This window comes from Sinocyclocheilus grahami, unplaced genomic scaffold (assembly GCF_001515645.1).
Source record: "Sinocyclocheilus grahami isolate Dianchi unplaced genomic scaffold, SAMN03320097.WGS_v1.1 scaffold388.1, whole genome shotgun sequence".
Classification (NCBI taxonomy): domain Eukaryota; kingdom Metazoa; phylum Chordata; class Actinopteri; order Cypriniformes; family Cyprinidae; genus Sinocyclocheilus; species Sinocyclocheilus grahami.
Window position 1 is genome coordinate 760,701 of NW_015505567.1, and position 13,233 is coordinate 773,933.

Sequence of the window (13,233 nt, forward strand, 5' to 3'; positions counted from 1 at the left end):
ATAATTATGGTTACTATAGTGAGAGAATAGTACATTTGTGGATACTGTGATTTTACCGCAAATACCATAGTTAAAATAGTTACTATAGTAAAAACAGGGTTAATTTAATGAGTTAACACATACACATGCGAGTTCACACAGAATAAAAACTATACATTTTTTCTGTCATGTAGATCAAGGTGTAGTTCATTTTTATTTACGTAAGGCATCACATACAGTTGTCTATTTAAAATCAATGTGTATAGTTACTATAGTAAAAACAGGGTTAATTTAATGAGTTAACACATACACATGCGAGTTCACACAGAATAAAAACTATACATTTCTCTGTCATGTAGATCAAGGTGTAGGTCATTTTTATTTACCGTATGCCGATCATTTATCTTCTATGATCTTTGATCGTAGCGCTCGCCCTACATAAGGCATCACATACAGTCTATTTAAAATCAATGTGGTGAGCACACAGATGATCACACCACAGTGAGAGAAAGAACTACAAAAGAAGTTATGAGACGAGATGGGCTCTGTCCTGCTCGTGTTCTACAGCCACTAAGTGCAGAGTGGGATGGTCTCTGTGGGGAAACGTAATTAATCTTCAGTTAGTTAGTTACTAAACTTCTGTTGCTTTCCAAGTTTTGTATTGGACCTTGTATTGTTTTAATGCACCTTTAAATTATATTAAAAGCATAATTTCTATATTGTGAATTATTTGAAGAAAATGAGTTTCACAGTGTTAATACTAAGGGCAAAAGAGTACATTTTCATAAATTGTTGCTGAAATGGAGAACAGTACTGCTTCGCTGACTAGCAGCACTGAAAAAAAGAGCCCAGAGTTTGTAGTGAACATTTTTTGGAGGAAGATTACATTGAGGTGGAAACTTTTGAGTTTCTGCACCAACAGACTTAAGCCTAAAGTTGCTCAGTCTGTTTTCATTGGAGCCAACCAACCCCATTATGTAGATAACTACATCACTCCAACGTGGTGGCTCACTAGCTAGGCAGCTAGGTAGAAATTATGAAAATATATTTGTCATATCTGTTGTTTAACAACTTTTTAAAATCAGATTTTAGGCAAAGCTAATATTCAACATGCATGTTTCATAACTTTAAAACGAAATCTGAATTTGGGATTGCATGCTGTCTGAAAGAGGCAGCTTTCTGTGTACTCTTCGTTTTTTTTCTTTCAGGTGTTCTTTGAAAGTTCATTTTGCAGCATTTCGAAGTAGGGATGCTCCAATCCGCCTTTTTCGCCTCCGATACCGATTCCGATACCTAGGGTTCGGTATTGGCCGATACCGATCCGATACCAGTGAAGTTTTTCCCCTCATTTAAATAAATGTAGAATTTATATATCTCTGTGTGTGGAACTGATAATCATTCTTTCACAATCTACTAGATACAGACTACTTCCAGGGGTGTGAAGTAAGGAATTACAAATACTCGCGTTACAGTAATTAAGTAGTACTACTAATTAATTAAGTACTTTTTTTGAGTAGTTAAAAAATTGTGTACTTTTACTTTTACTTGAGTACATTTTAAGTGATGTATCGGTAATTTTACTCCACTATTTTCCTCCGTTTGTGGTCGTTACATGCTTATTTAAATTTTATTTTTATCCATCAACGTGATTGGATAGATAGTAATAGGTCTCGTGACTTTCGTCAAATCAAATGTGCATAGAAAACTTTAACTGCCAACTGTTTATCATGACTGCTGGAAGTGCATTCTTCAAGCATCAATTCAGTCGCATCTTCCTCTAACTTAATATGTTAAGGTAAATTTCGGATTTCTGCTTACTAAATGATTTGTATATAGGCTATGCTTGCCTATCTACATGGCCTGAAATTTGGTGTGAGGTTGCGGGTATTGCGTACAGTGTTAACTCACGCAAGTACCACGTTCGGTAAATTCCCACTCACTTATGAGACACACGATCTGCATGCGTTCTGCAGCAGTCACTTGGATAAGTCGTTGTTGCTTGTGGAACTTGTTGACTTTTGATGAGTTTGAGCGCGAGATGCACGCTGTGAAAAAGTGTGTTGGAAACACAAATTGAGGACCAATCTACACCTTATTGTTGACCCCTGGAGTTAATATACCTCATCTGTGCCAGTGCGTGATGTAATAAAACTGCAGCTCGTTAATAAACGTTTAAAAAAAAAATTGAAGATGCTGATTTCATTTTTCCAGCAGGATTTGGCACCTGCCCACACTGCCAAAAGCATCAAAAGTTGGTTAAATGACCATGGTGTTGGTGTGCTTGACTGGCCAGCAAACTCACCAGACCTGAACCCTATAGAGAATCTATGGGGTATTGTCAAGAGGAAAATTAGAAACAAGAGACCAAAAAATGCAGATGAGCTGAAGGCCACTGTCAAAGAAACCTGGGCTTCCATACCACCTCAGCAGTGCCACAAACTGATCACCTCCATGCCACGCCGAATTGAGGCAGTAATTAAAGCAAAAGGAGCCCCTACCAAGTATTGAGTACATGTACAGTAAATGAACATACTTTCCAGAAGGCCAACAATTCACTAAAAATGTTTTTTTTATTGATCTTGTGAAGTATTCTAATTAGTTGAGATTGAATTAGTGGGTTTTTGTTAAATGTGAGCCAAAATCATCACAATTAAAAGAACCAAAGACTTAAACTACTTCAGTCTGTGTGCATTGAATTTATTTAATACACGAGTTTCACAATTTGAGTTGAAGTACTGAAATAAATGAACTTTTCCATGACGTTCTAATTTATTGAGATGCACCTGTATATGTAAAATGAAAAAGGTAATGCATTATTTATTGTTTTTTTCATCTGTTCTTTTTTATAATAACAAAGATAAAATAAAAAATAACTATATTGTGATTATTAATATAGTAATTATTATTAAGAAAAGAACTGGAGGAAAAGATGCAACGTTGCTCTGTGATTTTGCTTTAGAACCTTCAGAAAACTTTAACTCAATTGTTCTCAAAATTGACTTTGCTGACTCTATCAACATCAAACGGGTGTAGCTCAGTCATCATTCTGAAGGCCTTTTAATGTGAACATAAAAAATAACTCATTTTTGAAAATTTGCTCATTGTGACTCATTTTGCCAGCACAGGTCACATTTGTTACATTTTGTCACTGTTTATTTGATGAAATCTTGCCAGGATCTGTGACTTTTTATTGTTATTCATTTATTTTTTAAAGCAATAAACCCCATGAAGCCATAGTTTACAGTGATTAGAACTGATCAAGGGGTTTGTCTTTTTTACAGTTCCCCTTAGCTGTTCTAAAATCACATTTAAACCACAGCTTCTTGGGGCTTATTGTTTTATTTTAACTAAGTACGTCCTGCACTTTTTCCTCATTTATGCATGTTTATTTATTGCTCTAATGTGTCAATAACATTAAGCAGTCCATTAAGCACTGTACAGATATATTTATGTATCACAATATTGTATGGTTGAGCTGTCATTGTAGACTATAGGCTATATCATGATATAGCCGATACAAGACAGTGCTGCTTTGTTTTAAAGGGGTCATATGATGCGATTTCAATTTTTCCTTTTTCTTTGGAGTGTTACAAGCTCTTGGTGCATAAAGAAGATCTGTAAAGTTGCAAAGACTAAAGTCTCAAATCCAAAGAGATATTCTTTATAAAAGTTAAGAGTCAGCCACGCCTACCTAAAACGGCTCGTTCTAACACGCCCCCACATATCTACGTCAATATGTGGAAATATTAGCATAATGCCGCCCAAATGTGCACGCAAAGAAAGAAGGCGTGGTTTCAGGAACGCAGTAGTGTCGATGCAGCCATTTCAGGGAGACACTGTGTGTTTCAGTGCGAAAGCAAAAGCACTTTATTTGGCCTTCCGGAAGTAGATGAAATTAGGAATCATTGGTTAAGATTTATTTACAACCGAACAGCACAATCCAGATGTTCGAATTTGTGCAACGCATTTTATGGATGCCCTTTCGGGCTTGAACTGATGGTAAAACTAACGACATTAACAACTTGATATTTACTTTGAAAGCTTGAAGCTAGCGATTATGGTAAGGGGCGTTACATTTCCGATGCGTGCTTGTGGTGTTCGGCCAATCACAATGCACTGGGTCAGCTGGCCAACCAGAGCAGACTGCGCTTGTCAAAGGAGGGGGCTTTGTTGAAAACTACGTGTTTGAGAGAGGCGGAGCATAGAGGACCTACAATAATGTACAGTATTTGAAAAATAATGTTTTTTGAACATTAAAGCATGTCAACATATTCTGTTACACCAAATACACAAAATAATGATCTTTAAAATAGCATCATATGACCCCTTTAAATCTGCAGTTCTAGTTCTTCTGCTTTCCCTTTCTGAATGACAAATATAGACTACTGCCACCTGCTGGTATGGAGAGATTTTCTGTCTCCCAGGTGCAGAGCATACAGTACGTCGTATTTTTTACAGTGAGTTCAAGCACAACGTTTTTACCTAGAAGCAGGTAATGTGAGTTGACACCACAGTCAGCTTCACACTCGTTCTTTTCCACGTTTTGAAAAGCTCTTTCTTTTGAAGCACGGTTGCACTGATATAAAATGTCTTTTAAAGATAATAAATAATTATAAGCAATATATGGAGTTTTAAATGTTATGGCAAAGAACTTATAAATGTCCACTAATTTTTTTTTACTAAAATCAATTTTCAATGGTGTAATATCATAACATCATAACATTTGGGCTGCTTATTAACATTCAGCTTCCTAATAGCTATTTTAGTTGGTCTCTGTCTCTCTGTCACACTGACTCTTTCTTGGTCAGCTTGTTTCTTCCAGACTTTAGTTTAATTGTAATGGTCCCTCTCTGTCTGTGGAATGTAAATGCATTGTGATTGTGTCGGGCAGAGCCCAGAGGTTGTTCAGGAACTGAACAGGAGGATCTGACTCTGATTATTCAATTATCTGTCTACACAAACACAGTTTCAGTTAATTATCTGGCTAAAGACATGCTGACTAATGCTACACCACTAGCATTTATATGCTTAAAAGTGCTATACTGTAAATAGCACTTGCATACACATGAACATGCTAAATCAAACAGTCAAAAGTCAGTTTTAGAGGTTAAACATGGTCTCAGATCATTGTTTAATAGAGAAATATTTTATCTTTACTGCAGACAGAAATACAGTTTGTTTAATATATTGTACAGATGGGTCAGTTGTTTATATAACAAATGTGTCAGGACATCTTTCTGCAAATTTAAGTAGACAAATATGTATTTTATTGTTTTACAAATATGTCAAGGACATTTTTCACTTCCTTAAAAAAATAAATAAAATTGCATTAAATGGATAGCTCACCCAAAAATGAAAATTCTGTTATTTACTCATCCTCAACCATTAATAATAATAGTCAAGTGAAGTCACCTTTGTTTATATAGTGCTTTATACAATACAGATTGTGTCAAAGCAGCTTTACAATATTAAACAGGTAAATTGTGTGTCGATAATGAAAGAGGACAATAGAAAACAATGTTTCAGTTAAAGTCAGTTCATCATTGATTCAGTGATGTCATCGTCCAGCTCAGTTCAGTTCAAATAGTATCTGTGCAATCAAATCGACAGAAATTAAGTTAATAATAACAACAATAATAACTTGAGATATTTCTCAAAATATCGTCTGTATGGTTCACCTATATTCTCTAATTTTTTGTAAGTGACGTGACATGTGGCCAAGTATGGTGACCCATACTCGGAATCAGTGCTCTGCATTTATCCCAAAGTGCACACACACAGCAGTGAACACACACACACCGTGAACACACACCCGGAGCAGTGGGCAGCCATTTTTTGCTGCGGCGCCCGGGGAGCAGTTGGGGCTTCAGTGCCTTGCTCAAGGGCACCTCAGTCGTGGTATTGAAGGTGGAGAGAGCGCTGTACATTCACTCCCCCCACATACAATCCCTGCCAGTACGAGACTCGAACCCACAACCTTTGGGACTCTCTAACCATTAGGCCACGACTTCCCGGTAGCTCTACCATGCACTGTAAATGCAAAAGTACAATTGTTTGTGAGTGATGGATATATGTCTGATAAAAGTGATTTAACCTTTAATATTTCTTTAATCTAAGTCTCTGACTCTCTCTGTCTGTCTTTTTCAGTGAGGAGAGTTATACAGTTATAGACTATGCACTTAGAGATCAGATCTGTGTGGGGTCGTGTCAGGCAGAAGACCTGAATCTCTCTCCAGTCCGTGGCACTGCGGGAATGCTGACGTCACGACAGAACGTGGCCAACTACCTGTTCCAGATCAGATTCCGCAGCAACCACTCTGGTGACAATGTGACCATGATCTTGGGGGTGGAGCTACTGTAAGTATTTGCATATCAGTTCAGCAATTTAATAATAATAATAATAATAATAAGGTCACACTTTAGTTTGGGGATCAATTCTCACTATTAACTCATAATTAACTAATAAGGCATTAATATGTGCTTCATAAGTACTAATAAACAGCCAATATGCTTGTAATATGCATGCTAATAAGCAACTAGTTAATAATGAGAACTGGTCCCTAAACTAAAGTGTTACCAATAAGGATAATGAAATCTTAAAAAGTCTTTGGAATTTAATATAATTTTTTGGGGAAAAAACTAAAAATCCTAAAATATTTAATTGGCCAGAAAGTCAACTACAACTACAGTTGGGGTCTGTAAGATTTTTTAAATGTTTTTATAAGGAGTCTCTTATGCTCAACAAGGCTGCATTTATTTGATCAAAATTACTGTAAAAACAGGGAATGTGGATTACTATTAAAATCTATTTTAAAATCTATTTTCTATTTTAAAATAATTTTCAGTATAATTTATTTCAGTGATGGTCCACCTGAATTTTCAGAAATCATTCTAATATGATGATTTTGTGCCAAAGAAACACTTATTATTATTATTATTATTATTATTGTCTTTACTGTAACTGATTAATGTATCATTGCTGAATGTTTGAATGTATCATTGCTTGTGTGAACTCATTGTGTCAAAGATGTGGGAACCATGACTTGGTGCATTTAGTTTGCTTATCTTCAAATCAACATGCTTACACCTTCATTTATGTCACTTGATGAGTAATGTGAGTGATTCTGTATCTGTCTGAGGTTACTGAACTAGACATGTACTGACATACCCTTTAATTGAAATGACAGATTTGAACTGCTCCTTCACATGGAGTTTCTATGTGTTTTACCACCCCATCAGTCATCACACTGCAGGAGTGAATGTACCAGCACAAGATTTATCAGAATATAATCCTTTTTCAGGTATTCGCCCAGTGTACTGAACAAACATGAACTGAGATATTGAGTATTGATTTGCTTTCCTGATCTACCTTACTCTTTCTCTTGTAATAGTGGTTGGTGGTTTTGAATCCGGGTTTGTTTGAAACTGTAGCTGATGATGTACTTAGTGCCAAGAACTGAAAAAAATGGTTTCACATAATCATCTTCCTCCCTTCTTCGGACCTTTAGAAATTAAGACCGTCATAGCTTCTGTATCTTGAAGACTTCTCCATGTAAATAACCTGTTCAGTTAAACATTCTTTCTGGCTCCACTGTGTCTGTAAACATATTTGCTTTAAAAGCTTGGGGAATGATACAGACCTTTAAACAGCAGTTAAAGACCTTTGTCATCCAGTTAAGTGGGTAATATGCTTTGGTTCCACGCAGTTGTTTGATAAGTTCTCAGTGCTCCATTTGGATGGAAAAATGCCTAGAAATGACAGTTCAGAAGGACAAGAGTCATATCAAAATACCAGAATATCAGATAGACTTGGGCAGTCCTGTTGACTTGAGCCAGTAAATGACCACCTAGCGACCACCCAAAACACCCTAGCAACAGCATAGCAACATGAAAGCCACTCAGAACACCTAAGCAAAATATAACTCCCCCTTGGCAACCCCTCACAATGCTCTGAACATTGTAATGCTGAGTTTAGCAAGCACCACACAGAAATTTTACTTTAAGACTGTAAGATCTTATGTTTGCCTCTCTATTCTTTATTTTCATTCTCTCCCGCTCTTTCACTCTCTCTTTCTCTCGCTGATAACATTATATTCTATTGAATAAAAGATTATAATCTTTTTCAATTAAGCTTTTCAAGTAAGTGAATGAAGTAGCTGTCTTTTGAGGATCACATAACCCTGAGCAGAAGTTAGATCCTTACTTTCATTTATAAATGTAAACTTAAATGGAGAAACGCTTTTATAATGCCCAAAGATGCTGATTTGGTAGGCAGCTCACTGGGTTTTGAAACAGCCATAGTTCATGACTGTGTGTTCCTGTAAATGAGATAACATGTTATCTGTTTCTGAAAGTGTAATTATAGCTTAGTATGTTGCCGTTCCACTTACATAACAAAGATGCCTAACTACTGTTGCTCTTGGTGAAGAGTCAGCATGACTGTAGTTCATCTGAGGAACCTTCGTCAACACATGACAAGTTCTCCCACATTTCTGGACCTCTGTCAGGCTCCACCCAATTGAGTGTCTAATAACAGCTCGATACTGCTAAACCAGCTCTTCTGTCTGGTGTGAGTGGCACAATTCTCCCCCATGGTGGGTATGCATGAATGTTATTGTTATGGATAACCCCTGACTCCCCATTTCTTAGAAAATTATTTTGGAGTCCATTGTGACGTCATCAGCTACGTCTATGTGTGCTGTGCTCAGTCGACTGTAGAGACAGTATATTGTTCCTTCCGTTGCTAGGCAGCCAAACAGCTTTCAGGAGCTTGAGTTGTCTCACTGCCTTGTCGCCTGCTGCCTCACTAAGTGCCTCATTTAGTATTCAGTAGGAGTAACCATCAATACTGTAAGTGTAAATACTGTGCACCATATGCCCACTAAACTAAATTTGTGCTGCCTCATTCAAGATACCTCATTCATCTTCATGTTTTTTAGATATTCCTCTGTTTCCTTACTGTGCCTCGGGTCGAGTTTGAATATTTACTGCCAGACGTACTGGTGCTCTGATGCCTTCGTTGACTTTTCACCTTGTGTAAAATAATCTTTGAAGGTGATAGGTCTGGAATTTTGGCCTTCAGCTGTAGGAAGCATGTGGGAGCCTGCTAAAGCAGTGCAGCATGCAGGATACCAGACAGTGGAGATGTGAGGTCTTCTTGGTGCTGCTTGCCTTTCTGGTGTTTGGAAAATAAGGCTTGGTTGATACAAGTTATTGAAGTTGGCATGAAATGTAAAATCATCTATTCTTTAAATGCATGTTACAGGTCTTGGACAAAATAATGCGAAGAGCTGGGAAATAGGCACTATTGTGGTGTTTTAAGCTTCCAACCTTAGAATACATCCATACAACTTTTGAGTAGTCTAGTGGAATTTCGTCTATCAAATCATCTGCCAGTTGTTTCAGAGAAGTTGAAGGAAGCAATCTTCCCAATCTTCTCTCCAAAACTGTTCACAGTGGTTTGATATTTTCAAGTCAGGTGATTAAGCTGACCAGGGCAGATGTTGATGTCGAAGGTCTAACTGTCCAGGTTTTATGATCATCAAACAATCTTTTGTAGTGTCTGTGATTAAAATTTGAGCAATTGCAGCTCTTTCATGGATGTTGATTTTCTGAAGTTTTTTAGGGCCCGAGCCTCCTGGAATTCTTCTTCTTCTTCTTCTTCTTCTTCTTCTTCTTCTTCTTCTTCTTCTTCACTGTTGTGCCAATGTGTGCTGCAACCAGTGTAGACAGAATCGCTGATTATAATGGGTTCTGTTGTCTATAGTTGCATGCCGCCCCACTCGCATCCGGTGTAAACACAGGGTAAAATTAGCAAAGAGCTCCAGATCACGTCAATGAAACACTGTTTGTTTGTTTGCTTTACTTTGCTACCGATTCATTTTTAAACAAGACAATATGATGCACTTTTTAAAGAAAAGTAAACAAAGATGGCAGCGCTGAGTCTGAGTGGATCCAACAGTAATGTCGCAACACATAAGTGAGTAAATGTGCTTTACCACTATTGCATATATATTGATATATACTGAGTATTTATACGTTTTTAACCCAAATTACCCATGTTGTTTCCAGAGTATATCACTGCAGCATCTATCTGTTATTTTAATGAGCTAAACTGTTAGCCAATCATAGCAGTGGCATGCATTTACAAAATCACACTAACATTATAAGTGAACCTAAGTGAACATTTTAAAATAAAAATAAAAAAAAAGAATGCATGACCCCTTTAAAAAGAGTCCTGTCCTGAACACATGCCCATATTCAGTTGTAGTCATAGCACCACCTGCTGCCAACAGGAAGTGACATGTATTACGCTCTTCTTAGAGATTTAATGACATCAACATTATATTTGGTCAGTCTAATCTAAAGGCCTTTGTGATGTTAATGGCAAAGGTCTTAAGTTTTCGTTAAAGGACATGTCCGTGGCGGCCTGACAAATTTCGATATTTCGCCATGGAAAATTACGTTGTTGTAACTCAGCCATACAATGTCCGATCTGCCCCAAACTTCACATGTTTGATAAGAGTCTTGGCCTGAACACATCTAAAGGGCAATATTCAGTTATAATCATAGCGCCACCTGCTGGCAACAGGAAATGTCTTGTTTTACACAAACTTAAACATACCATGTTCAATCTGCACCAAACTTCACGTGTTTGATAAAAGTCCTGGCCTGAAGACATCTAAATGACAATATTCAGTTATAGTCATAGTGCCACCAGATGGCAGCAGGACGTTTGGCACATATAAACGACTTTGACATATTCCTCATATACAGTGCCTTGCGAATGTATTCATATCCCTTAATTTTTTTCACATTTTGTTTTGTTGCTGCCTTATATTAAACTGCTTTAAATTATTTTTTTTCCACAACAATCTACACTCCATACACCATGATTGTAAAGCAAAAAAAAACTGCCTTTTAACATCTTTGCAAATGTATTAAAAATAAACACTAAAATGATTCCATTGCATAAGTATTCTTCATATCTGGGACAGTTGAAATTTAGCTCAGGAGCATTAATTTTGCTTGTAAATGTTACTACACTTCAAGTGAAGTTAACCTGTGGCAAATTCAATTGAATGGGTATGATTTGGAATGGCACACACGTCTTAATAAAATGTCTAACAGCTGATAATGTCAGAGCAAAAACCAAGCCCTGAGGTCAAAAGAACTGCCTGTAGAGCTCAGAAACAGGCTTGCGTCAAGCCATACATCTGTGGAAGAGTTCAAAAAAAAAATCTGCTTCATTGAAGGGTCACAGAAGCATGTAGTCTCTGTTACCCTAAATGGATGAAGTTTGAAACAACCAGGACTCTTCCTAGAGCTGGCCTCCTGGCCAAACTGAGCAACTGATGGAGAAGGGCTTTGGTCAGTGTGATGACCAAGAACCTGATAGTCACTCTAGTTGAGCTCCATGATCATATGTGGAGATGGGAGAAATCTACAGAAGGACAAACCTCACTTCAACACTCCACCAATCCAGTCTTTATGGCGGTGTGGCCAGATGCAATCCTCTCCTCATTGAAGACACATGAAACACACTTGGAATTTACAAAAAAGCACATAAAGGAAACAAGATCTCTGGTCTGATGAACCTCAATTCTAAGCATCATGTTTGAAGGAAACCAGCTCTGCTCATCACCTGCAGAGTAGCATCCCAAAAGTAAAGTGTGCTAGTAGCAGCCTCATGCTGTGGGGCTGTTTTTCAGCGGCAGGGACTGAGGGACTCAACTTAGCCTTAATGAAAACCCAGTTCAGAGCATTCAGAACCTCAGACTGGGCAGAAGGTTCACTTTCCAACAGTACAGTGACCCCAAGCACATTAAGAGTGGCTTTTAGACAACTCTGTGAATGTCTTGAGTGGCCCAGCCAGAGCCTGGGCTTGAACCCAATTAAATATTTCTGGAGAAACCTGAAAATGTGCATCTGCCCCCATCCAACCTGACAGAGCTTGAGAGGTGAAGAGATGAGGAGTGGAATGGCAGATAATTGCCAAATGCTGATGAGCAAAGCTTGTCGCATCAAACAAAAAAAAAAGCCTTGAGACTGTAAAGGCGCTTCAGCTAAATATTTAGTTAAGGGTATGAATACTTATGCAATGTACTTATTTCAGTTTTTTATTTTTAATAAATTTACGAAGTTGTGACAATTCTGTTTTTGCTTTGTCAGTATGGTATATGGAGTGTAGATTGATGTGGGAAAAAAAGTAATTTAAATAACAAAATGTGAAAAAAATGAAGGGGTATGAATATTTTCGCAAGGCACTGTATATACCACATTAAATGCATATTGCCCACTGTTCACTAAGGTTTTCCTAAGGTTGTAGTGTGGACTTCATAGTTCTAGTTACTGTTATAGTTATCATAAGTAATGTGAATGGGCCTTAGTACAATTAGTTATTTTTTACCACTAAAAAAACTAGTTGTTTTCATCGTATTTAAAGGAATGGTGAGTGTCTGTTTTTTTGACCAATTACGAACATTTGAAGTTATTGGTTAAGAAAGAGCTTTTTTTAACCACACTGTTCAATTAATGTTAAAAGCATTATGTAGGGTGGAAGTGGAAGCTGGGTTTTTTTTTTTTTTTTGCTATCCTGTTCTTTCACTGGCTTCTGGATGTCAGATAAGTAATTCAGCTGGTGTAATGCAGAGCAGCAGGAAGGCGTTTGCTACATGTTGTGATCATGTGTGCTCAGATTCCAGGGATGTGATAGACAGCTGCCCTTCCCAGGCTAACTACACACCCTGCAGAATGCGGCTAAGGGAGATTGGTTCAACTGAACATACTTGTTCTCATAGTTTGCTTCACATATATTAAATATCTGGATATGCACAAATCTGTATGTGGTTGTCACGTGTCATTGTATCATTTCCTCATTGCAACAGTTCAGGCACATTTTGATGATTTGTGTGTTGTTTTATAAAAACAACAAAAATGTGTGGTCTTTTTTTAAGAAGTCCCTTATGCTCACCAAGACCAAGATAATTATTTTAACTATTTAAAATAATTGTTTTCTATTTTAAAATGTAATTTATTCATGTGATGGCTCAGTTGAATTTTCAGCAGACATTTCTGCAGTCTCGTATCACGTGGTCCTTCAGAAATTATGCTAGTATGATTTGTTGCTCAAGAAACTTGTAAGCCATTTTAGACACGTAACTATTTGTAATCAGTCATATTACATGTACAACGGGAGTTTAGCCTTAAATATTTTCCATCTTCTTTCCTCCCCTCTTTGTCAATGACTCTATT

The 13,233-nt window shown here is 37.2% G+C and overlaps 1 protein-coding gene across 1 annotated transcript in view; it reads left to right on the top strand.

The window, feature by feature from the left end:
• LOC107550106 (rho guanine nucleotide exchange factor 26) overlaps positions 1-13,233 on the top strand; it is a 76,350-nt gene that overhangs the window by 56,819 nt on the left and 6,298 nt on the right. The window contains exon 12 of the mRNA XM_016231331.1: positions 6,127-6,336. Coding sequence (XP_016086817.1) covers positions 6,127-6,336 — 210 coding nt within the window. The remainder of the gene's footprint in view (positions 1-6,126; positions 6,337-13,233) is intronic.